Below are 27,424 nucleotides of genomic sequence, written 5' to 3'. Positions count from 1 at the left end.
CTTTTTTTGACACAACCACAACCAAATTATTTGCCGCAGTTTCATGAAAAAATTTGCCAATTGCAAATAGTAAGATTCTTTAATAGGCCACTTCATGTGACTGTTGGTTAAGTCTTCATTTTGGGGGTATGTTTTCCTTTAACTCTCAAGTACAGCAAAGATGGGTAATACTAGGTTTGTTTCAAAACTCCCTCATGCAGAATATTTTACTTGAGAAAATAATGACGACTGATTCATTTTTCACAGTTACACAGATATTTAATTTGAAGATAATATACTAGTCTTTTTTTACATTGCACCCTTCAAAAGATTTCTTTGGCACCAGTGACCAAATGTACTGTAGCTCTTGGCATTTTTGCTTAAATGGCAATCACAAGCCTGCCCTGGATCAGCATACAGCAATTATCTTCCAACAAAACTCTCTGGCAAAAAAAATATATAAAAAAAGAAAAGTCATTTTTTTTTGCTCTTGAAGTGAAAGACATTGCTAAAGGCATGAAAACACGTCTTCTTCTTTACTTTTCTGTAAGGAACATTCTCTGCATTGTCCTGAAACCATGAATAAGAGACCACAGTGTTCTGAAGACCTTTTGCAATTTAAATTTATTATAGAAGTGCTTTACATGGGAGCATAAAGCTATTTGTAAATGGTGGAGCAGAAAACTTCTAACACATCAACTCAGTAATTATAGTTAAATAGATAAATACTGAGAATTCATCAGCTTTGGAATAAGGTCCCAAATATCTTACAACCTAAAACAGAACATACAGAAGCAAAACGGTTACCCTAAATGCTTTCTTTATAATGAAACTGGGAGATAAATTAAAAGTTTACCTTCAAGTTAACTTTTAATATCTTGAAGAATATCAAATTCTTAGCAATTTTTCAATTGGTCTGCATTTTTTATTGTTTTTTAATTAGTTGCCCTCTTCATTTGACTCTTTCAAACTTTCAGCTGGGAGACCAGAGGCCACCAGGCTGCCACCTCGGGGACCCCCCACCCCAGTTGCGGACTTCTTAACCTCCTCCACCCTCCATATTCATATTCTAGTCTCTCAATCAAATCACTACCTTTTTGCTAATTTGGGCAATTTGGACCCTAGCAACCAGATAGTTGCTGAAATGCCAAACTGGAGAGCTACTAAACAAAAAGTGTATTAAAAAACCACAAATAATGAAAAATGAAGACCAGTTGGAAATTGTCTAAGAATAGAATGCTCTATGTCACACTAAAAGTTAATTTAAAGTTGAACAGCCACTTGCCTGTATTTTTTCCAACAGCTCTGTAGAATCATCTCTGCCAGTCTTTCCAAATTCTAGAAGCACTTATTAAACAAGATAACGTCTGTTGTATCGTATAGCACAGTATATTCATCAGATACATACAACTTAAATCCAAATCATTGGAGGTAACTTTGGGTTTTTAAAAAACGCAATCCAATTTTTTTATATTTAATTTTGAATTAAAAATTAATTCCCCAGGGTGCTACAGCCATGTGACCTGTGCTCTGATAAATGTCAATCACACTTTACTGCTGAGCTGCAAGTTGGAGTGATATCACCCCTCTAACTTTACCCCCCAGCAGCCGATCAGCACAACAAAGGGAAGGGAGCAGGAAGCAGCTCCTAGTAAATATCAGAATAGCACTTAGTAATAAGAAATCCAATTCCGGCTTGTGACTCCTCCAGTTACTGTACATGGAAGTAGGAGAAACAATAGGTTACCTGAAAGCAGTTCTAATGTGTAGTGCTGGCTCCTTCTGAAAGCTCAGACTCAGGCACAATGCACCAGGGTCGGAATGGGAACTGCAGGACCCACTGTGGCTGCCACCCCTGGGGCCTCCATACTTCCCAAAGGAGCCACCATCTTGGCCCCTGCACCCCCGAAGAGACCCACGCTGCCTACCCAACCCCATCCCCAGAGCAGTTGTGTAATATAGTTACTTTCGGATGCACCGGGGGAGGGAGAACAGCAGCCGCTGGGAACTCCGGAGATCGGGTCTGGACTGTATCTGGTAGGGCCCACCGAGTTTCTTCCCAGTGCCCCGCTGGCCCAGTCCGACCCTGCATTGCACTGAGATGGCACCTACATACCAATATTACATCTAAAAAAATACATTTGTTGGTTCAAGAATAACATTTTAAATGGTAGAGTGAATTATTTGCAATGTAAACAGAGTAATTTAGAAATAAAAAGTATACCATAAAAATCATGACAGTATCCCTTTAAATAAGACTGAATTCAAATAATCCAAACTTATACATGCGACAAAGAAATCTGTGCTTTCTAAGCTCTCCCATCAGTACCCATAGATAAGACTGGGATCAGTTAACTCCTGAAAAAATACCTATGAAAGGTCTAAACCTGACAAGGCATGAGTATGTTAAGAGACCTGACAACCATGCTATTGCCTAAGCAAGCTTAACCTCTTCAAGCTTGGTAAAACTTTGGGGAAGTTATATTGAAATATCTACATGTTTTTTGCTTCTGTTAACTGCAGGCTAAAACTTACTGCTCTTAGTGAAACATTATAGTTTGCCTTCAACTATTTCCTTGAGAGGGACATGCTGAGTCACTATTAAGCATTTGGCAAACTGAACACCTATAGAGCAATGATTAAATCCTTCCACTCTCTAAGGTCATGCTGAGTAGTAACAGCTTCAATGCAGTGGATCAGTTGAGCTGGTGACTTGCACAGTGTTAATTAGCACCGGCGCTGCTTGGGCTCTGAAAATCATTCTGTAACCCATTTATTGCTAAAGATCAGCAAACCATCTGTAACACCTTTCCTAGTAGGTGTAGAAAAGTGACTTGCTCTGGAAACGTAATAATGAATTCATTAACTGTATGGGCACGATCAGATTACATTTAGTATTGCTGAAACATGGTGGGAAGAATAATAGAGTGGATATCATGTTCTGACATAATTTGCAGAAATTCTTCTCTAATCGATTCCCCTGGGGTAGGATATAAGCTTCCTTTCTTCTCCCATGGAGCTAAAATCCCAAATATATGTTATCAGCATGTTTACCTTCAATTGACATATTTGTAGATTCTAGCAGCTAGTGCCTTCATGAACCAGACATGCTAAACATTAAGCTTTACACAATTACACAACAAACAAGATAGAAAACTGACAAAACAGCTAAATATTGAAATATGGTTCTGTCGTTTGAAAATACATTACACCTTGAAAATATGTAACAAAAGGACTAAAGATATGGCTTTATTTATCACTAAAAATATGTGTTCCTTCTTAAGTCTTCCAAAAGGTGTGCTAGTGCTTTTGTTTTGCAGTTCATTTTAAAGCATCTCAGATAACTCCTGAATACTTCAAAAGCAATCACACTGAATTACAACTAGTTATGCTTTGAATCCATAATTTGTGAATTTACCGATTCCTCCATTCAATGTTAGCAAGTTTTATTACATACACTGGCCACTGTCACAATCAATAAAATTCACAAACTTTGTGGTCGCTAAAGTTACCATGTTTGCAACGCCCTTATTAAATTCACGCAAAGGCAAATTTGTTCGCACAGTTGCGTACATTTTCGTATTGTGAATTATTTTTCCATTACCCATTTTTACTACATTCCTTCCTTATTGCTGTACATACTTTTGTGTCATCCACAAAACAAAGCTCAGTTTTTTAAACCAGGCTAGGTATATGTGAAAAGACAGTGCTGGCTACTCTGCGTGGGGGGGTGGGGGGGTGGTGGCAGTGCAGAGTAGTTACATCACTGTCATAAATTATATTATATAATAAATGTGTCCACCCATCCCTCTTCTTTCCTATTGGTAGTCCCCTTCATGGAATAAATATTGATTTAAACCTGTCCATTTTATTGTACTCTGTTCTCAAAATGGCCTAGTGACTAAGGGGTATGGTTAGAAGCCATTCAGGACATAATCAGCTGTAAATACTCTTTGCCCTTTTTAAGACTCCAGTTTGCAGGTCCGTGCTACTGTAGATCTTTTTCCTACACAAAATTTATAACAATTGACTATTGTAAGTAGCTTGTGGCAAGGGTGACTAGAGTTCTAGTATGGATTAACAAAGAAGCCTGGAATCTCATCTTCACTATTAGTATATTATAGTATAGTATAGCTCAGAAAAGGCAAATTGTAGATTGTTTAGCCACCAAAGGTAAATACAATTTATGTTGTACATATAACTCCAAAATCAAGGCAGTAGACAGTTCTGCATTGTTGAGTGGGTGGTTACACCTAGGTTTTAAATCTGGGAAAGATATGTATTTGTAAAAGAGCTCTACCTGCATAAACAAAGTCATATTTGCTGCAAGAGCTGCCTAGGTATACATGCCAGCATTTCTCGAAATTAATGCCAAGGTACAGGAGTTGGAATACCTAATGCCCAACTCCTACACTTGGCATCTAACACAAACATTATGAGTTGCTTGATAATAGAGTAGCCTCCTCTGGCAGAACATCAGGCATGACTGATCCAGGCAGTCAAATGGTGTAAGTGCAGTCCTTATAAGCAAAACCCTCCACATAGTGGTCTGTTCTTACAGAGTGAGGAGAGATAAACAAATCAGAACAAAATCACTAGTGTTTTGCTCTAAATAAAGAACACTTAAAATACATTCCTTATTTTTAAGACATCAGAAACATTTATCAGACCATGAAGCACAGATAACCTTATGTTCAACTTAGGGCTCCCAAAATCCAGTTAGAAGTAGAGCATAGTTTACATTAATACCCCTTACACTGGGGTGTAATGGGGGTACAGGCAGATGTAACTGGGGGTGGTGTAGGCTAGGTAGTAAATTTTCTATAGCAGAAATATACAACTGGGACACTTCATGGTTTGTACCAGGGACAACAATTCTTATCACTTAGGACTTAGCACTGGTAGCCCATTGACTGGTTATAGCACATTAACTAAAGTCTGCTATCCTGACTCACAGTTGTGCTGGAACCATTTTTACTGGACATACATCCATGCTCAAGCCTAAAAGAGAACTTAAAGACTACTCATCTTCCTCACATTTACCAGGAGGAGGGTCACATGGTCATGTCTGTCAGATGGGACATGAAAACTCCAAGACAGGATGCACATTTATAATGGAGCTCTCACACTACTTCTGTTATCAAAATTGAGAGAAAATACCTGTTTTCTTCCCCAGATAGTTATTCAAGCCCATCTAAAGGTCAGTTATGGATAGATTTTAGTTATATGTTTATTTGGCCTAGATAGATAACTAACATTGTTATATGTGTCAAGGGGCCTTTAGCTTTTCACATAATCCCAAAGCACGTGGCTAGCTTTGCAATTCTATATTTTTAAGGCTGCAAAATGCCATATCTTTTTCATAAGTGATTTTTGTATTTGAAAGAAGCCTTCCCATTAAGCATTTATTATTTTTGAGCAACTGGGATGTACAAACTATAGCCATATTAAGAAGACCAGTTAGTGAACAATTCCCATGTTTGTAAGTCCCACATCCACTTTAGTTAACTGTTTCATTCATTGAAATACAAAATCATTTTTGCTAGGGCTGTTAAATTATAAACTTCTATTGAGTCTGCATCCCTTCCAGTTATTTCCTTGGGTTTGAATAGATAAACAGAGGCAATAGCCTCATTTTCAAGGTGTCTTTTACCAGGAAACTGCACTCATTATATACACATCCATATAGATAAGGCTAAATTCTAAACATTATGAATAAAAGTGTCACATTTACTTATCCTGGAGGATTAAGCAGTGTGCCGCATGAAAAAAACTGTTGCCTGCCTGTTATTGTGAGAACCTTTTTGCCACCTGCAGCACAAATGCAAATTACGCTCAATAAAATTCTGCTCCGTTCCATCCAACAAAAAAAATCAGTGTTCCCTATGAATAAGTATTAGCTTACCTTTTGCAGTATATTTTAGATATTGATGACACCAGCTTTTTTTCCCATAGAGTGAATATGGTATGAGTTTGCATCAACATGGTAGTCATATATCTGAAACAGTTTTATGTCACCCTCTGTGTACCTAGTTATTCTGGTGACAAGTCTTTTTCCTGGGATTTGTTACTGGTTTCTAAAAGTCAGGAATTGTGCAGAAGTATTACTATGCTCTAACTTCACCCTATAGGACAGGGGTCCCCAACCTTTCTTATTCGTGAGCCACAGTCACATTTAAGAAGACTTGGAGAGCAACACAAACATCATAAAAGTTCATGGAGGAGCCAAATAAGGGCTAAGATTGACTATTAGGTAGCCTCTGTGCACACTATCAGCTTACAGGAGGCTTTTTTTGGTAGTAAGTCTTGTTTTTATTCAAACAAAATTTGCCTCCAAGTCAGGAATTCAAAAAATACTACCTGGTTTGGGGACACTGAGAGCAACATCCAAGGGGTTGTTGAGCATCATGTTGCCCCAAAGCCACTTGTTGGGGATCACTGCTATAGGTTATACTTATTATGAGCTTGTAATATTCTTCCTTGGGGAATATTATGGTGGGTGTGGCAGTTTGTGCCCCAATTTTAGCATACTACTTCAAAGGTGATAAGGCCCAGCAAGAGTCTGCAGCTAGGAAATTATGTGCAGTTTTGCAGGAGAGCTTTAGGGCAGTTTGAAATGTTCCCCACTATAGTTTTATTAATAGCCCCCTCTGAAGGGGCAAGATGTGGATCTGCATATGTTGTCAATCATGGTAACAGCCAAAGGTGGTCTGTAGGTTGTAGGCTTCCCCTATTTGATATTTGATCTATTACAAATAGATTATTAAACTTCTGTAGTATCTAAATCTTGCCCACAATAACTTAAAGAGGATTTAAAAAAAAAAAAAAATGTGATTTTTGTTCTTAAAAGAGAGGGGGCTGCTGTTTTTTAGCTACTTCATTCGAAGGCAATTAAAATAAAATGCTGTCACTTGCAGAACCACTATTTCAGCTGCCACATATAAACAGCAATAAGATTAGCTCTATCAGATCTGATTTGTTCTGCAGGTAAAACACTGATGTTGGCAAATGCAAGTGTCTCCCCAAGAATAGCAGATCTACATTTAATCAGCTGCTGCTCCAAGCTTAGCTTTCAATTCCATTAGTGTGGCATTAAGGTGACTTCTATTATCTGCTCCATGTATCTTGTCCAGTGCCTACAGAGATACATCTTCATAGTGATGCTGACCTTCGTGAGCTCAATCAATATGAGCTCCTGAGATACATACAATAAAACTGCCCTTCTATAAATAGCACCTGGGTAAGAATGACTACATGGCAACATTGCACAGTGACATTAGTGACCACTCATCACATTTTTGTCATCTCACCAAAGCTTCAGTTGCTGAATAATATTTATTTTTTCTGATAAAAAGTTGTGTTGAATATAAAACAAGCAAAACCTACATACAGGGAAACATTTATGGATCATGGCAGGCCTTTCCACTTTGCCAGAGACAGAGTAATGGCTCCTAGTTAGAAAAAAATAATTATAGAGAATAGAAAAAAAAGAGTTTTATAACATAGTGTGATTGAATCATCCATACTTACGTATTTTTTGTGCAATGCAGTGAAGACAGACAATACTACAAAATACAAGGCTTATGCAAGGCCATAAGCCTTAACCAATGTAAAGGGACAAGCTACACTGTTTGCAGAGGCAGTGTTCTGGGGCTTGCATAGGCACCAGCAAAGTGTCAACCTCCTCCATCATAACTGTTCAAGTTCTTGCTTGGCTGCAACTGAACGATTGTGGTTGCACAATAACACCACAGTGCCACACAACAATAGGTTTTTTACTTTAATTAGTAGCTAGCCATTTACACGTCACCTTCTAAGATGTCAGCAGTGTCATCCTGGCAGTTAATCATCCACCCGGTATCCTGGTCTAATTCTTCACTCAAAACACTACAATCAGTAAACATGTTTCATACTGTAAGATTTGCAGCTGTACTTTTATTAGTGTTGAAGGTCAGTTCTATATAAGTATAGGATTATCCGGAAACCCGTTATCCAAAAACCTCTGAATTACGGGAAGGCCATCTCCCATAGACTCCATTTTAATCAAATAATCCAGTTTTTCAAAAATTATTTCCTTTGTCTCTGTAATAATAACACAGTACCTTATACTTGATTCTAATTAAAATATAATCATGTTTGATGGCAAAACAATCCTATTGGGTTTATTTAATATGGCATAAGTATGGTGATCCACATTATAGAAAAACTGTCCTGAAGTCCTGAGCTTTCTGGATAACAGGTCCCATATCTGTACTTATATAATAAGGAGGGGCTGTATGGTCGATGCTAAACCATATTAAGAGATGAGAGTTAGTGTGGTAGCTATAAGTGCTAGGAATCATTTCTGTACAAGTGGTAAACAAGAGACAACCAGCAGTTACAGAGGGTACTGTGATGTTTTTATTTTCATAATTACCTGAACAACCTAATGCCAAGTGCTCTGTAGGGAGCAGGGCCTCAACATAAATGCATCAGACTATAGTCAGATCCTTGGCATGACATACAGTAAGTAGCTTTCAAATGGGGGTCACTGACCCGTGAGGCTACAATTTTATTGTTATTGCTTTCTTGTTGTATGTTGCCTGATAACTTATCCCTACTGCTGGTCCAGTGTCATGAAAGATGTGCATCTCAAGTGCTGCCCTGCATAGGCTGCCTTTCTGGGCATGTTTTTATTTCAGAATGAATGCACCAGAGTAAGGAAAACATTTTACCCAACAATTTTTTTTTTTATATATATACTAGAAAAACTACTAATGTAATTTTACAGTTCCTTTAGGATAAACAAGAGCTTATTATGCAGTAAGGGAAATATTTCCCTGCACTTTACATGTCAGGTTGGTGTATTCTACTGTTCTAACACCCAGCAGGAAATGAGGCATAGAACAACAACATTATTAAGTACTGCATTTCCCTAATTACAGAAATATTATCACCACAGAGGCGAAGTAATAAAGTGATTTATTTCTTTGTGCTGCCTGTGCCCAACACAAAGAGTCAGCTCTAGGCTCTGTGCCACCCTCTGCCAACCTGAATTTGCCTCCTCCAACGACAATATCTGTGCCAGCTCTTCTGTGCAGCTTAACATTTTCACTGTACGCACATGCTAATCATTTGCATTGCAGACTTTGCAAATACATTTAGCAATGGGCTCTCTGAAGTCTTCTCATCAACTGTAATGAGTATGAGTGCAATCACTGGGGGGTGCCAAAATGTTAGCCCCCCCCCCCTTACCTTATCGCTTACCTGATTATAATCACTAGGGGGTGCCTAACAAGATTTATTGTCAACCTTTATATTAAAAAATGAAAAATAGTTGATATTTGCAGAGATTTAAAATAATAGCTTTCCCATATACCATAATGTCAGTTCTTGTTATAGTTTGGAAAATACCACTCTGCCCAACACAAACCCAAACTCCTTTGACATGAAATGATCTTTGGTTTCCTTGACTACAGGTATCTTGTCTATGAAACAGAAACTAGTTGACAGCTTTAGCAAAAATATATTATCATTATTAAAGTTTCAACACAGTAGAAGATTCTCTTGGCTTTAAATAAGGTGAATATCAAGAATTATTGAAGGTATGTGTAAACACAAAGCAAACATGAATAGCAGCAGGCAAAATATGGAATTTGTAATGATAGTATAGGCAGTAAGTGTTTAGAGCAGATACTACAAAGGAAAAAGTATGCAGGATGCTTTTTTTGCATAAAATGCAAAAAAAGTCAGTGGCATAAGAGATATTATAGCCGTAGGGTAATAAGTGGAGCAGAGGTTAGGAGTCAGGGAAAAAAAGAAAGCAATAGAATTAGAAGGAGAAAGGGGATTTGGAGAATGAGTAGGAGAAAGCAGAGAACATAGGAAAGAAAGTGTAAAAGAACAGATGCAGTAGAGATGATTAATACGTGTTCTTCCTTAATATAACATTAATTAGGTTCTAGTTTAGCTTAAACACATGCCTGAAAATAAACATTTACCCCAAATCAAATTTTAATTGAACTTCAGACTCTCTAATTTTTATGTCCTCTCTCGGTGAGTTCAGCTCCATATATTTTATTCAGTACTATAACAAGAGGGAATGTATTGCCTCCGAATTACAAGAAAACTAAACTTTCCATAATGGAGGCTTGTAACATATTGAATGAAACTGCTGTCTTCCTTGTGAGAAGCTGACTTGTTCAACCTTATCGAAGACTAAGGAACAATGTCAATGCATTTCTTTGTAGCCCTACTATTATAAGGATGAAAAAGAATAGTCCATTTGTTCAGCAGAGGATTACCTTTATTAGATCAAATTTGTGAAATCTTTCCCTGAAGTGACAGCGAAAACAAACAATGGCAATTGCTAGTTACTGCCCCCTTTTTTTGGTAATTTTCTTGTTTTGTTATATATCTGATTACTTGCGAGGATATATAACATATTATAAGGGCTCTGGTACACGGGGAGATTAGTCGCCCGCGGCAAAACTCCCTGCTCGCGGGCGACTAATCTCCCCGAGTTGCCTTCCCTCTGCCATCCCACCGGCGAACATGTAAGTCGCCGGCGGGATGGCAGACGCGGCGGCGCGATTTCGCGCAAATCGCCGAAAAAGACTCGCGAGGCACCCTTAGGCAATGGAACAATGGCAGTCTACGCAAGAGTATAATTGCAAGTTTGGTGTAACAGTCTGTTAGTTAGAAACCCAGAATGACAGCTGGGACCACTTTCTCTCCCCCCCCCCCAGTCTCCACTGCTTGCACCTTCATAACTTTCTGTGGCAGGCCTGTCAGGGAACCTGCAAGTTACAGAGAACGACTAGAGAAAACAAAGTATAGACAGGCTTAGCTGAAAACTGGTTGTGGATGAGCTAGAAATTAGCTCAGGTGGGAATAGGAATGGGTCAGGGTTTGAATGGGAAGTTAGAATATGAATAGGAAAGTCCAGAATAGATACAGTGGATATAAAAAGTCTACACACCCCTGGTAAAATGTCAGGTTCCTGTGCTGTACAAAAATGAGACAATTTCAGAACTTTTTCCACCTTTAATGTGACCTATAAACTGTACCACTCAATTAAAAAACAAACTGAAATCTTTTAGGTGGAGGGAAGAAAACCAAAAAAACTAAAATAATGTGGTTGCATAAGTGTGCACACCCTCTTCTAACTGAACTGGACGTCCCTCCAAAATTGATGAAAAGACGAGAAGAAAACTGGTCAGGGAGGCTACCAAGAGGCCTACAGCAACATTAAAGGAGCTGCAGGAATATCTGGCAAGTACTGGCTGTGTGGTACATGTGACAACAATCTCCCGTATTCTTCATATGTCTGGGCTATGGGGTAGAGTGGCAAGGCGAAAGCCTTTTCTTATGAAGAAAAACATCCAAGCCAGGCTACATTTTGCAAAAACACATCTGAAGTCTCCCAAAAGCATGTGAGAAAAGGTGTTATGGTCTGATGAAACCAAGGTTGAACTTGTTGGCCATAATTCCAAAAAATATGTTTGGCGCAAAAACAATACTGCACATCACCAAAAGAACACCATACCCACAGTGAAGCATGGTGGTGGCAGCATCATGCTTTGGGGCTGTTTTTCTTCAGCTGGAACTGGGGCCTTAGTAAAGATAGAGGGAATTATGAACAGTTCCAAATACCAGTCAATATTGGCACAAAACCTTCAGGCTTCTGCTAGAAAGCTGAACATAAGGAGGAACTTCATCTTTCAGCATGATAACGACCCAAAGCATACATCCAAATCAACAAAGGAATGGCTTCACCAAAAGAAGATTTAAGTTTTGGAATGGCCCAGCCAGAGCCCAGACCTGAATCCGATTGAAAATCTGTGTTGTGATCTGAAGAGGACTGTGCACAGGAGATGCCCTCGCAATCTGACAGATTTGGAGTGTTTCTGCAAAGAAGAGTGGGCAAATCTTGCAGTCAAAAGTCAAAATGTGCCATGCTGATAGACTCATACCCAAAAAGACTGAGTGCTGTAATAAAATCAAAAGGTGCTTCAACAAAGTATTAGTTTAAGGATGCGCACACTTATGTAACCACATTATTTTAGGTTTTTTGGTTTTCTTCCCTCCACCTAAAATATTTCAGTTTGTTTTTCAAATGAGTGGTACAATTTATAGGTCACATTAAAGGTGGAAAAAGTTCTGAAATGATTTATATTTGTCTCATTTTTGTACAGCACAGGAACCTGACATTTTACCAGGGGTGTGTAGACTTTTTATATCCACTGTAGATATGTAATAAAAAGTGAACAATAATAATAATATTTGGATCAAATAGTGATAGGTGTTTGGCTGCCGGGGTCAGTGACCCAACTTGAAAGAGTAAAAGAGTCAGAAGACAAAAGCAAAAAAAATCAAAAACATGAAAATGATGATAATAAATAATAATATCAGGAGGAACTTAAACTCCTCCACTCACTTCCTACTAAACCACTTAAAGAAGGTTAGTCAATTATAATAATGTATATTTTTATGTGATGATGAGTCCTAGACAGACCTGACCTCTATGACAGCACCTTTGCCCTACTGTATACCCCTACCATAGTTTCACCATTGTTTTTATTCTGTTTGAGCTTTTCTAAAGCCATGCCTCTGTAAATCATAATGTTTGTGCTGGTATAGGATTTATGTGAAATGAAGCTTCTTTTCCTTTCTTCTGTAGTGCATGTTTATTTAAAGAAATTGTGACTGCCAGATCCCCCCGTTGCTATGGGTCTAGGGCACTGCTCCCAGACCATCAGAATTGTGTGGTGAGTGGCCATGTGAACGTATTGTTTGTATGTGAATAGTTAAAGAAGGGCCTCCCTTTCCCTTAAGTGAAGGGTTCAGGGCAAGGTACCCAGACTAACTGTATGAAGTGGTGAGTGTGTTTATTGAAGAATCACCTTTTTATTGTTTTTTTTAATAAGAGAAATAAAAGAACTCCTAATAGTGGTTGGAGAGAAATATATATCTCTTCTGTACCTTGCTCTGCACAGTTAATGTTCTTAGGAGCCATTAGACAAGATCTGAAAGTATTTTTAGAAACAGTGTGACTCTGTAATTTAGGAAGCAGTGGAGCAGTGAAATCATCTGTATGATCAATGGTCTGCATGATCCCAATGGGTGGATAATTCAGGGGAGCACAGGTCTTGGGCGGTAGTGGAGACAATTGTTCCGCTTATAGGAAATGGACAGAGATGAAGCCATATCATTATATGGCACACATTTCTCTTAGTCTTCTAAACTAACACTTGTTTCATTATCCTCTATTGAAATGTAAGGTTTACTTCTTAAGAGCCACAGTTGCTCTATTTTGGAAACCTGTTATGCTGATATTTACATTGAAGACTGAAAGTAAATGCCTATACCCAGGAGAAACTGGCAGCTAGAGGCTGAGCGAAGAACAAAAGATAGATATGCTCTGAATACCAGGAACATTATATCAAACCTTTATGGATTATAAAGACAATAAGACCATTGACAGAGGTGAAAGTATTTAATGTCCTATTGAGCATTTAACTATGGTACTGGAATGCATACACACTATATATAGAGGTCTGGAGCAATATACCAACAATACCCAGTTGTTATGACTGCAAATGAAATGGGAGAAATGCCTTAGATGCGGATTTTTAGATAAAATAACAAACAAGGAGACTTAAAGTTATCATCACTGGGGGTGCCAAATTAAAAAGAGCATTAACTCAAGGGATGAAAACATAATTTGAGGTCTCTGGTAAAACATCACAAGTGCAGTTTTGAACTTCAATCCTTAAGAAGGATATAAATGGGTAAAAGAGAGTGCAGAGACTACAACTAAACTGGTAAAGGGGAAGTAAATTTTAAACTGGGAAGACTGTCAAGGTTGGATCTGTGTTCTCTGGCGAAAAGACACTTGCAAGGGGATATGATTACTTTACAATGCAGATCAACGCACCAGAGCCCCCCCCTTTAGATTAGAGGAACGAACTTTCGTTTGAAGCAGTGTAGGGTTTTTTTTCACGGTGAGGGCAGTGAGGTTGGGGAATGCCCTTCCTAGAGATGTGGTAATGGCAGATTCTGTTAATGCCTTTAAGAGGGGCCTGGATGAGTTCTTGAACAATCACAATATTGAAAGCTATTGTGATATCAAAAACTACAACTAGAAAGGCAAGTCACTGAATAAAATCTGGTTGGTGGTTTTGCCTACTTTTACTAACTGTGGGGACCCTGCCATTAATGCTGTGAGAAAGGCAGCAGTTTAAATATAAACCAATGATCCAATTGGTAAAATCTGATTGGCTGTTGGTGGCTCCACCTGTTTTTCTAACCTTTAACCTTAGTCCCCTAGTGACCAACTATGAGAGGTTTGGGGACACTGGCATTAAATATATAAGAATGGCAGCAGTTTAGATTTCCCTATTAAAATTAGTGAAATAAATCTAATTGATTGTTGATGGTTCCGCCCACTTTTTTCAAACCTTGAATTATTGTCACCCAGTGACTAAAGGTGGCCATACACGAGGCGATTTCGCTCGTTGTGCGATGAACGATTATATCGACAAACGATCGTATGGCGATCGAGTTCCCATACGATATGCCATCCACGGGCAACGATAATTCGGGAAAGATTTTGTCGCATCATTATCGTAAAATACCTACGATCGTACATCTACGTACGATCGATGTCGTTGACTTCCGCTGCTGGCAATCGTGACATGCGCAGAGAACAATCGTTGAAAGACAAATGTCTGACACTCACACCAACTGGCAGATTTTATCGTTAAACGACCAAAATTTTTAAACCTGGCCGATCGATTTTGGGGACGATAATGTCGGCTCGTTTAGTGGGCCGACGATCATTCGTACACCACCAACTATACGATAACTTAACGATAGCATCGGATCGTTCGGGAATCGGTCGTTTGTAAGTAAAAAATCGGTCCGTGTATGGCCACCTTAACTCTGCAAAGTTTGGGGCCCTGGCATAAATAGTATGAGAATGGCAGCATTTTAAATTTAAACCCAAAAAATTCAGTAGGTGACATCTGGCTGGCTGTCCGGCTCTGCCTACAGTCAATAGGTGAAAATCTGAATGGCTGTTGGTGGCTCCGCCAACTTTTTCAAACTAAAACTGCAGTCCCCTAGTGACCAACTGTGAGGAGTTTGGGGACCCTGGTGTTAATACTGTGAGAATGGCAGTCAGTTCAATTTCAGCAAACAAAATAATTCACAACAATTCACAATTTTCTGTGGTGCAAAGTCTCCTAGATGTATGGCAACACCCCAACAATGCATAGAAAAAAGCAGAAATTGAGACTGCACTAACACAAAATTCAGCTGAGGAGCTTACCCTATTTATTATGCCAGTGTACCACAAAAAAAATCATTTTTTTGGGGGGAGCACTCCTCACAAAGGTTCAATTTCCCCATTAAAGTCAATAGGTAAAATCTGATTGGCTGTTGTTGGCTACCCCACTTTTCTTAACCTTGAACCACAGTTACCTGGTGCCTAACTCTGCACAATTTAGGGACCCTGGCATTATTACTGTGAGAATGGCAGCAGGTTGAATTTTTTCATTGAAAGTCAATAGGTAGAATTTGATTGGCTGTTCGTAGCTTCACACACTTTTGGGCATTCAATATCATCTTTCATTCAGGCTGACCCCATGACTATGTGATTCAAGTTTGGTACATGTAGCCTCAAAGCTGTAAAAGTGGCAGCAAATTAAATTTACCCATTGAGACTGCCCCAATTCTATTTGTAATACCAGGGTTTCCCTAAGCAATCCTATACAGGTATGGCAACGAGTGATGAGCATGGATATGTGGTGAAATTCCGCAATTCACCATCTGGGATTTTTTTGGCGAAACTGTGGCACATAATTTGCATCAACACAAAACGCCCATTGAGAAAAGGATTGTCGCACATAAGAAAAAATTGTTGCATGTAAAAAAATATTTTATGAATATAGTACGGATAAGGGAACTTTCCGTAATTTGGATCTCCATACTTTGTCTGCTAAAAAATCATTAGCACATTAAATAAACTCAATTAGGACTGATTTGCCTCCAGTAAGGATTATTATAACTTAGTTGGCATCAAGTACAAGGTACTGTTTTATTATTACAGAATAAAAGGAAGTGTGTTTTAAAAAACGGAATTATTTGATTCCTGTAATTTGGAGCTTTCTGGACAACATATTCTGGATAACGGATCCCATACCTATATGATGAGTATAACTGAGTTCTATTATAGTGCTTTTTTCTTACTACTATGTGTATTACTATTATATTCCCGAGTTTTTTCATGTATCACACAGTGTTCATTTTCTATACATAATGCTTTAGCCCTTTTATTAGAAGATTCTAGATGATGTTCTAAAGCTATGAATGGTGTTTTATCATAATGCTTGATGTTGCCAGTACGTTCAGTGCATCATTATATAGAATTTCAACTAATTGGCTCCTTCACTGGGATCAGAGTTGTCGCTTCCGTCATTGTATTGCTCAGCAAGGACTTTGTTTTGTCAGGTTTCTTCTATCTCCCATTGCTGTCAGTGGGAGTTAATAGGAATAAATTGTTCAAGCTACTTTGGTCCTCATTTAGTATAAGGCTGTAGACTCCTTTACATGTTGCTATATGACATTATGGCACTGAAATGTGCTTTGCTTCGTAAGTAAGTGGAACAAAACCTACTGTACACCCTGGATTGCTGCTCATTCCACAGCTAAGTTCAGTAATGGAAGAACACAACGTAGGGTTCTCATGCAGGAATATTTCAGGGTGCCTGTTTCACAGAAGTTATATAGATTCCTATAATGTCCTATATAGAATTCGGTACCCTATGTGGGTAGGACTTACAGCAGCTGCTGAACCACTGGTAGCTCTGCCCCTAAAAACATTTCTTGATGTGTTGTATGTCTTGTTATATATCTCAGACTTTTTAAATAACATTTTATTTCTGTGAATCCACAGGTCACTGGGTTGTATCCTGTATGAGATCTGTGCTCTCAGACATGCTTACGACTCTGCCAACTGGATAAAGCTTGTGTCCCAGATTGTGGAAGGTCCGTGTCCTTCACTTCCCTCGCAGTATTCAGCAGAGCTCAATGACATCTTGAAACGGTGAGACAGACTTTGGCCTTCAACAAGTAACAAAGCAGCTAAGGTTAAAAAAACCATAACTATGTAATGTATGTGCCAGTAGAACTGTTTATTGCTTAAGGGATAATATCCTACAACTTCACAACTCTCACTATAAAAAGTTCTTGTCACACCTTAAGATGATACCTCCTTTCTTCTAATCATAAAGAATGTCCTTATGGCTTCTGTCAGGTGTTATCATATCTTAAGCGCCTCCTCTCCATTGTAAAGATGCACTTCTTCTCCACTGTAAAAATTCTTACCTGAAGAGCCTTTCTTCATAACTGACACTTTATTGGGTCAATTGGTTTTCTTTAAATTTTCTCTATTTCAGTATTATTGTCTTTGAGCAGTGGAAACCAGAAGTAAAGGAGAAGAATTACCCTCTTCTCCCATTAATCTGAACCCCTATTAATGCCCCTTTTGCCCTTCATGCTGCTTTCTGGTATTGCCACAGCTAATTTTTTTCTATGATAGTACCCCTAGGTCCTTCGGCTAAGTTGGTCTAATTGAGAGTATAAATGACCTGTATATTTTTAAATCCCAAGTGAAAACCTTACATTTATCAATTCTGTATCTCATTTCTCACTTAGCTGCTCAGATTACAGCTTTGTCCAAATTCCCAAGGCATTACACATTGTGAGTCTGAAGGTCCTGCAAAGCTTTGTGTATCAGTAAATAGAGATATATTACTTACAATGCCTGCCCCCAAGTCATTTATGAACAAACAGAACAAAGTTGACCAAATACAGCATCCTATGGCATCCAACTACGAATGCACCAAATCCATTATTTTGGGATTCAGCCAAACCCTGAATCCTTCATGAAAGTTTCGACTGAATACTGAAGTGAATCTGGATCCTGATTTGCATATGCAAATACAATTTTCAACTTCCGTGTTTATGTGAGGAAAGTTACGTGATTTTAAGGGTTCGGTTCGGCCGGGCACATGGATTCAGCCGAATTCAAATCCTGCTGAAAAAGGCCGAATCCTGAAGCGAATAATCATGCTGTGTAAAAAGTGGAGTAAAACACTTCTGGTAATGTTGCTCATAGTAGCCAATCAGATGCTTTGCTTTGTAAAATCTAGAAATCTAATTGCTGATTGGTTGCCCTTGGCAACATCACTGGTAATGCTCCAACCCACTTTTTACACAGTATGATAAATATACCCCTGACTCTTCTGTTGCATACATCAAGGAAATCTATCTACCCATATATTTTTACTTTTGAAAATTTTAGTATTAGTTTTTTTGCCTTCTTGCTGTGCCTTGTTTTGTGCCCATGTTCTATGTGGTATGGGAATACAGATAAAGGTCTAAATGATGCAGACCCTTCAAATAGATGAATATATATTTATATTTGTGATTATGTGAATAATGTAGAATTAGTGTGTTTAACAATAAACACATAGCATTCATGCGTAAACTAAACATGAGTATTTGTTCTGCCACAGTAACCTATGGCAACCAATTTTCTTTCACTTTTCTGGCATCATTACTTACGAAAGCCATCTACTGATACAATACTGTGGGTTACTGCAGATGTTCTGCTGTGCTAGAAAATAAAAACCACCAAGCTTAGGGTGATAAGTGAAAATATCAGCACCCACCAAAACTCAATTAACGTATTAGGTAGTTAGATAATTACAGATAAAGTATTCAAGTCATGCCATATTTATTCCCTCAGAGAACTAAACATATCCAATGACATTTTTGCCAAGAGGCAAGGTAAGAACTATGCTTGAGATGGCACTTTACCAACAAAAAGCTGCTAGTAAGTTTATCAACCAGAGGAAGAGAGAGAGGAATAGAGCTCCCTACAGTAAATATGTGACCCTCAACCCCCTTGAACCCAATGTACACACAAATGCTTTGGCCTTGAAAGGGCATTTCTTTACAACTTAACTGCAGACAAGTGTGTAAGAGAACACTCACATCCTACCCTTATGAAGGTCATAATGACATAGATGCAATTTGTACACGGTACAAAAACTACTATTGTGATCCATATCAGGATATCAAGCAGGACGGTTGTGCTTTAGCAACATTCCTATCAACTATATTAACATTCATATAACAAATGTAATCTTCAAAACGTCTCAGTTCCCAGATAGATCTAAAGAAGAAAGCATGGCTTTGCCATGAGCAGTAGTGCGCTACTAATTAAATGCCATTATGTCCAGGGGGAAGTGTGACTGTGTGAGATAAATCAAACAAGATAATCTTACCAGACTGCCTTTTGGACAAAGAAAACATTTATTTGTAGAAAAATCTAATGAGTAAAACCTCCAAGACTACAAAGTTATTAAAGGAACAGTAACATCAAAAAATGAAAGTGTATGAAAGTAACTAAAATATAATGTGCTGCTGCCCTGCACTGGTAAAAGTTGTGTGTTTACTTCAGAAAGTCTACTATAATTTATATAAATACGCTGCTATGTAGCCATGGAGGCAGCCATTCATAGGAGAAAAGGCACAGGCACATAGCAGATAACAGATAAAACACTATTGTATTCTACAGAACTTATCTGTTATCTGCTATGTAACCTGTGCCTTTTCCCCTTTTTTCCAGCTTGAATGGCTGCCCCCGTGGCTACACAGCAGCTTATTATATAAATTATAGTAGTGTTACTGTAGCAAACACACCAGTTTTACCAGTGCAGGGCAACAGTGCATTATATTTTTATTACTTTAAAGCTCTTTCATTTTTTAGTGTTACTGTTCCTTTAAAAAGGCACTATACTTTCCTGCTACTTGTATTCACCATTCATTTTGGATGCCTAGTTGAAACTGTTAGGAACTATAACTTTCACCAGCACACCCTGGCCCTTCCACTAATATTTCACCTGGTGCTCAGTATTTAATGAGGGACCGGCACCCTCCAAAGTAACTCCAAATTTGCAAAACTACTGGCACAACAGGGCTGTTTCAGCAGGATATACCTGCAAACTTGCAGGTACATCCTGCTGAAATAGCCCTGTTGTGCCAGTAGTTTTGCAAATTTAGTTGAAACTGGTGCAATATGTCTCTTTTAAAATCAGTGTCCCTAGAGCTCATTGTGATATGTAGGGTAATGTGTAAAGCATTAAAAAAAAGAGGTAAGCCACCATTTCTTTTAGAGTTTGCACCATGTCCAGCAGCAAGTGACTGTGGTTGTAGGTCTTTGCGCTCCAAAATAAAGGACCTCTGCTTTACCTGAATACAGTGCTGCTTGCATTTAGCACCTCTGTATTCACAAAAGGCATGCCAGGGGTTGCACATTGGCACACAATGTGGATAGTGTTGGACTGTGCAGGCAGGACGCTGGGAGAAAATCCGGTGGGACCCTGCCTTCATGGACTCCACTGACCCAGGCCTGCTCTCCCAGCCAGACGTCCCCTCTGCCCCAGCCAGACACGATCACAGTGCATAATTAAGGAGGTGAGGAGTATGTGCCATCGTGCGCACATGCAGGTGGGCAGTGAGAGCTTGGGTGCTGAGGTGAGCCCTTCAGTTTGCACAGAGGACCCTTAATGTTAGACTCCCGGTGGGCCCCAAACACCCCAGTCCAACCAAATGTATGGAGCCCAAGAACCAGTGCTTTCCAAATACAGCCCTTCCTGTGTTCAACAATGCTGAATTTATGAGAGATGGGAAGAAAGAAGGCATGCCAACCCAAACAGACTGAATGTAAATTTAAAGTACAAAAACTGGTGTTTGATAAATCTCTGCTACTGGCTAGATAAGGACATTAGAAAAGATAACTATTGCTACTGTGAAATACTGCACCAGAGTGCAGTAATGAACAAATCCACTATCATTTTCTTTTCCACCCTAGGCAAGCCTCTATATCTGCTGTGAATACTATAAAGAAATATAATGTTCAGTATGCAGAGACTGTGCCTGAAAAGTGTGCGAGGCACTTCTGTGAAATATGAAATCGGGAACTTTATACAAATGAAAAAAAATGTTTTATAAATGCAGGCATCTTTTCTGTATAATACAGATTTTTCTAAGTTTCATTACATACATAGTAATGTTAAGCTGAGGTTTAAAATTACATATCCATCAAAGTCAAATAATTCCTACTTATTTTCAAGCCCATATGTCAGTATCCCTTTGCTATCTAACTAGTGTTTTCAGTGTGGCACAGCCTTTGATAGTTCATTATATATAAATTTGTGTAAAATTATAACCTCTCATATTCTAACTGCTTGCAGTGCAGACAGGTGAGTACATGTACAGATATTTGATTGTCACATCACAGCGAAAGGCTTGTAGTTCTTAATATGAGATCTGTCAAATAATGTTTTTTATTTTGTTATTTGCATGGCTTTGGGTAGCTGATGGAAATGGAGTGTGTAATTACAGGGATAAAAGTGCAAATGTCTTGCAGGGAGGATCTGTGCCTATGCAGAGAGATGTCTGCCAAATACTCGCACTCTACAGGACGTACATCTTCCGCTGTAGTGACCAGCGGGGATCTGCTGCACATGTAGAGCAGCCATAGCTTTGATTTCCAGCATTAACCCTACGAATGCCAAGCAGGCACTGTGTAACTCTTAAACTGAATTACGTGATTTTCTAGGAAAAAGACATATTGTAGCACTGAGAGGAGCTTCTCTCAGACATCAGTACTGAGCCAAAGCAAGAAAGCACCCCCCAAAGAGAGTAATCCCTTAAACTCCATTTCTAGAACTGAATCTTAGATCCACCCTGCCATGCAAGCTGAGTGTTACCGTTTCATCGGCACTAGTCCTCGAATGAATAATTAATTTTCATATATTTATATATATATATATATATATATATATATAAAATGTAGCATGCAGCCTGCAAATAAAGAACACTCTGCTGCAGCCCCTTGTACTTTATGTACCTGTCTCCCCTGCAATCTCTAGTTTAGCATAAAATAAATTGTACATTCTTTTTTCACTTTATACTGTATGTTCCAGGAAAAATGAGCAGCTCTAGATAAATATATAGCATTAATATATGAATATAAATGTAATGGTACATAATAAAAACATTGCTGGTTGGCATATGAACATATATAAATCTCTTGACTCTTCCTCAGTGTTTAAGGCTTCATCTTCATCTATCTATCTATCTATCGATCTATCTATAATCTGTATACAGAATATATTATCATTATCTTCTACTGGGTATAGGTGACTCGTCGGTTGATATATGGGCAAGCATGCTTTTTATTGTGTATTAGTTTATACTGGACTGGACTAAAACATTATCATCGCAGCTCACAGTGCAATAAACAGGGAGTAAATAATTCAAACTACCACAGAGCAGTTATGAAGAAGAATAAGAAAAGTCTACTATTATGTGTTAAGCGATGTTATAGGTGGAGTTAGAGGCAACTTTACAGTCTAGTCAAATATTTTCTTCCCTATGTTTCTCCCTAAAAACATTGCATATAAGTTTTATTAAAGTCTATTGGAAAAACACATTTTAAAGCAGATAGTATATCAGGATCTAAAAATTAATGGGGCCTAAGCAATGTTTGAAATAAACATTAGCAACCCAGCATTCACTCGTTCACAGGGTGAAGACACATGGAGCTACTAGTAGCACCCTAAGACTGTGGGTGCAGGCCTATGATCTTCAGATAGCAGCCCAAGAAACCTGAGCTCCCTAGCACTTTGTAGCACTATATTCTTGAGGGGCAGACTGGAATGGAGCACAAGAACCTGTGCTTTTCTGATGAATACAGCTCAGCCTCTGTGTGACAACGCTGCATTCACGAGGGGCAGGCTGGAGGGCAGCATATGGGCCCAAATAGATTGAATGTATAGACTGGTGTTTAATAAAGCTCTTCTACTGGCTAGATAAAGATATGATAACTGTGAAATACTACAACACATTAAACACTGTTGTCATTAACAAACAAATCAAATCCTCCATCATCTTCTTTTCCACCCTAGACAAGTATCTATATATAGATATGTATTTCTATTATATATGTCCTTAACAAATAAAAAACCTAAATAAGCTTTGTATATCTATTCAATTCCAATTCTTTAATGTATAAATATATATTATAAATAAAGGCAGAGCTGTAACTGGACCTATTGCAGCAATAAACGCTCTAGCTCTTATAGGGGTTAAAATGTAGAAGCTTTTCACATTGCTTGGGAATAATTTCGGCCCATTCTTCCAGGCTCCCGGGTTCCTAGAGGATTAAACTCACTAATATGATATCCTAGTCTAAAGTAGTATAACTACTTATAGTTTCTTATTGTGTGATAAACTGTTCAACCCCATCCATTGCTTGTCGCTAGCATGATAAAACCCTGGAGTGCCCATTTACAGCATTGTGACCTTTACTGTGATCAGACTGCCTGGTCCATGATTTTAAAATTGAAAGCAGAGTTAGATAGCTCAGAGCTTTGCTTCAGGAAACTTCCTTCAGCCTGTTAGTACAGTATGCTTGCAAAGCTCCTGAAGGGTTCCCTAGGGTTTTTCAATTCTCTCTTAATATCCCAGGATCAAACCAACAAGCGCTGATGTTCATGAAAGGCAGAGAGAGACGGACAGTGCCAGCCTAATTAACAGCCCCGCAGTCCTGGGTACAGGCTGAGCTGGAAGATGCAAGTAATGGGAAAATGAGGGGGAGGGTCGCCACATTGCTAATTTAAGCATTGGGCAAAAGGGACACAGTCTTAATGCAGTCAGTGAAACTAAGAAACTAGGTCGGTAAGCGCGTCTCTGAAGTCTAGGAAATCTCCTGGAAACTCATTACAGGCCCAAGGTGATGTGTGGAGGTGGAATGGAAAAAGAAACCCTTTCTCTGCCAAAGGAGAAAACTATGAAACTGATTCATGGGGACTTTATAGAAACAAAAGGGGTCACCTTGTCATTGCCACAGGCCTGAGAATTAATGAACTGCCTTGTCTCTTACAGCAACACTGCAATGTTTTCAGCTGGTTGAATGTGTATATTGTCTGTTACCTGTTGAATACCCCTTTAGGGCCCTTGACATACTTATTGAATTCCATACTTATTAAGGCTGTTTTATGTATGTGGTTTTTTTTTTCTTCTTGGACTGCTGATTACAGTTTGTGGCCCAGTTCTGTATTGTGCTACTCTATGAAATTAGATTCACATCTTTCACAAGGTAACATTATCGATCATTTATGCAAAGCATGAACTAGCAAGTGCTAGACTGATGGACAAAAAATATGTTATTGTGCCTTAAAATAAGCTTGGAGCCTGGAGGCCAGAAACTATACCTGTTACAAATTGGTGCCTCCTACCAAACTAAAAAAGTTAAAGGCAAACTAGGAGCTTCTAGATTTGTATTTGGTTGTATAGTGGGTACTATTTAAAGTACCTATATAGATGCCATGCACATTCATTTTACTTTGTTTTTGTGATTTTTCTCATTGCTATAAGCAGCCAATTCAGTCTTTTTGTCTGCAGGCTATGTTTGCATTACAGGCTGCCCTTTCCCAGTTCTTATATATTTCAGAGCACAATAAATGTTAAACAACATCTTGAACTGAAAAAAGCAATGAACCGAAGACTATTCTCTTCCCTTATTGCTTTATAAATATCATTTTTATAAAAAAAAAATGCTCCTGGCTTGCTAGTTTGCAATGTTGATGGCACACATATAGGGAGAGTAATAAGCAATGGCAGCAAGAATAATATTACTACTGAGAACACAGGTAGAAGGTGTCAGAAGGCTAAATGTCTTTACGCAGCACCACAGGGAGTTGCTCATTTTCAGTGCTTAGAAGCGAAGAATAGAAATCTGGACAGTCTGTATTGCAAATTAAATGCTAAAGGATCCTGACTGCTGAGCTTTTATATATCATATATTGTAATTAAATGATTTAAATGGTGCATAGAAAAACAAAATGTAATAAGAACTTCCTCTTTAAAACTGTAAAGTAGAACTGATACATTGGTTTATGATACAGAAATGTCTCATTAGAATGAAATCTTAAAATTGCCCCACTGACCATGGATAATTGTTAAATTTCCCACATTAATTCCACTCTGTATAACATTCATGTCTGTACCTAACTGCATGATCAGATGATCTAAAAATATCACTCATGAGGGGAATGTTGTTTTAACAAGCGAGTTCAGTGGTAATAAACTCCACAGCCATATAGAAAATATACAAAGAGGGCAAATGAACTGTGGCACCAAAATAAATAATGTTGTATAAAGAGATTTCTGGTACCAAGGGAGACCCAAGGCAGTTATTTGGAAACATAGGTTGATTTTTAGTGTAATGGCATGATGCAATATAGATACAGATTAGCCTGGACATGAGGAAAATATTTGAAATTCTGCTGATTTATAGAGGGTGCAGACACCTTGACCAAAGGGGGCCAGCAGAGTAGAGGGCACACAGGAGAGTGTTACAGGGTATGTGGGTAGTGAGTGACCTGTGATTGTTGGTATATTATGGGATACTTGCAGTCCTGTGGGGAGGGCCCCCTTAGTTACACTCATACATATTTTCTTAGCTCCACCCCCATCTTCTGTATTTGACTCTTGCTTACTACCTTTGCTGTTACCTTTCTTCTGGCCTTGGTATCAGTCTTAAATTTGCAGCTTTAACCCATTTTTATGCCTCTTCTCTCCATTCTCATTTTGTTCAGGTTTTTTTTACCTTAGTCAAATAGATCTCAGGGGGCCTTGTTGTGTGAATAATGTGGACACTCCTAAAATGTTATTTTTACTGCATGGTTGCTTTGTCTCTACCCAGAACAGAACACTGGATGTCAACCATAAATATCAGCTGACTCAAATAACACTTTGATGAATCCTATCAATGTTTATCAGCTCTCATGGAACGCTACAGTTTTTGCACTTTTACATTTCATATTAATATATTGTGTGTATTTTCTTCATATTGCTATCACTAACCTACATAAAGATGAGTTCTCTTGGGAAAGAAAGCCTAAGACATTATAATGAAATTGCCAGTGCTGACCTTGGAAGAACAAGCGCCTGAGCGCATTTCACAAAGAGCATTATAAAAGAGAGAAACAGCAGGAGATCACATGTAATAATGCAGATTACTGCAGAATATAATTTGCTGTCATATCAGTAAATATGCAGCAATATTAGGAAAAAGGTGTGGAACCCTGAGACACTTGGGACTTAGTAGAAGCAAAATGAGGTCACTAAAAGCTTACCAAAATGGGTTAAACACTGAAATGCATAAAATGAAAGTGTGTCGCTGCACAGACAAGGGTGGTATTTCTTACCCTGCATGGCCAGCACTCAGTTATTATCGTTTTGTGGCCCTAAAAAAGGGATGAGGTTTAGTGATGTGCGGATCAGAAAAACCTCACTCTGCAACTGAACCTAACCTGCAAAACCTTAACCCATACCCAACCTAAACTCGCAAAATGTTGCCATTGTAGGATATGCACCCATCTCATACCAATGTCTTCCCACTCTGCATGCTACTTCTGAACGCACCTCTAGTTCCAAGACAGGGAATCTTAGCAACCAGATGAGAAGTTTACTTCCACGGACTGACACAAACCCACAGTGGTTGCCCAAATTTCAACCCAAACCCACCAACCCGTGGTTCAACCACACATCTCTAATGGTGTCACTAAAAATGAGCCTCAATTATGGTGAATAAATTCCTCATGTGCAAGTGCCGTTTTATTGTTTGTCTCCTTTATGAAACGCTCCAATAATTTATCTTTTACTTCACAAAACCTTTTATTGTGAAAAGCCTGCATATATAAATATTTATTTCAGGTGAGTGGGGTGAATTTTTGGTTGCTCGCGAGCCACTGATTGGGGACTGCAGTAAGCTGTTATTCTTCAGTATCACACAAAAAGCAGCTATTAAGAGCATAGGCAATGGCAAAAACATTTTAAATAGCCATAAAGATTGTGAAACATTGTCCAAAGGATGGACCTTTACTTTGGTTCAAATTTTTCTTCATAGGGCAGGTTGAAGTTCTTATTATAGGGTTGATGTATTACTTGATCTGGACAGCAGCCCTGATTCTTCCCCAATTTACCTTGTATATGTTGGCAGGCTCCCATGTTGGCAGGAAGCACAAGCAAAGTATACTGTCCAGGGCAAATGGGTTTAGCTGAGCATCAATTCAGTTTCCCTGTCCAAGCAATCTTAGCTGCACCCCACATAGAAATAAATACATAGACCAAGACCCCCTTTACTAAATAACATTTGCTAGTTTACATTGCTGTATTGTTAAAAAGAAATAAGAAAAAATATATACTTTTTGTATAGAATACGGGTAATTGTACAGTCCGACTCCTGACTAAAACCTTCACTCGCTAAGCCTTATCTATCTGGTTTATAAAATGAGTATGAAAACTCAAGTCAGCTTCT

The 27,424-nt window shown here is 38.6% G+C and overlaps 1 protein-coding gene across 1 annotated transcript in view; it reads left to right on the top strand.

Annotated features, from left to right (window-relative positions):
* The window catches only part of LOC100486125 (serine/threonine-protein kinase Nek11), a 149,763-nt gene that overhangs the window by 72,218 nt on the left and 50,121 nt on the right, over window positions 1–27,424 (top strand). The window contains exon 7 of the mRNA XM_002933660.5: window positions 16,919–17,068. Coding sequence (XP_002933706.3) covers window positions 16,919–17,068 — 150 coding nt within the window. The remainder of the gene's footprint in view (window positions 1–16,918; window positions 17,069–27,424) is intronic.

Source organism: Xenopus tropicalis, chromosome 4 (genome assembly GCF_000004195.4).
Source record: "Xenopus tropicalis strain Nigerian chromosome 4, UCB_Xtro_10.0, whole genome shotgun sequence".
Classification (NCBI taxonomy): domain Eukaryota; kingdom Metazoa; phylum Chordata; class Amphibia; order Anura; family Pipidae; genus Xenopus; species Xenopus tropicalis.
Note: the sequence above shows the minus strand (reverse complement) of the source record. Positions and strands in the feature narration are given on the sequence as shown.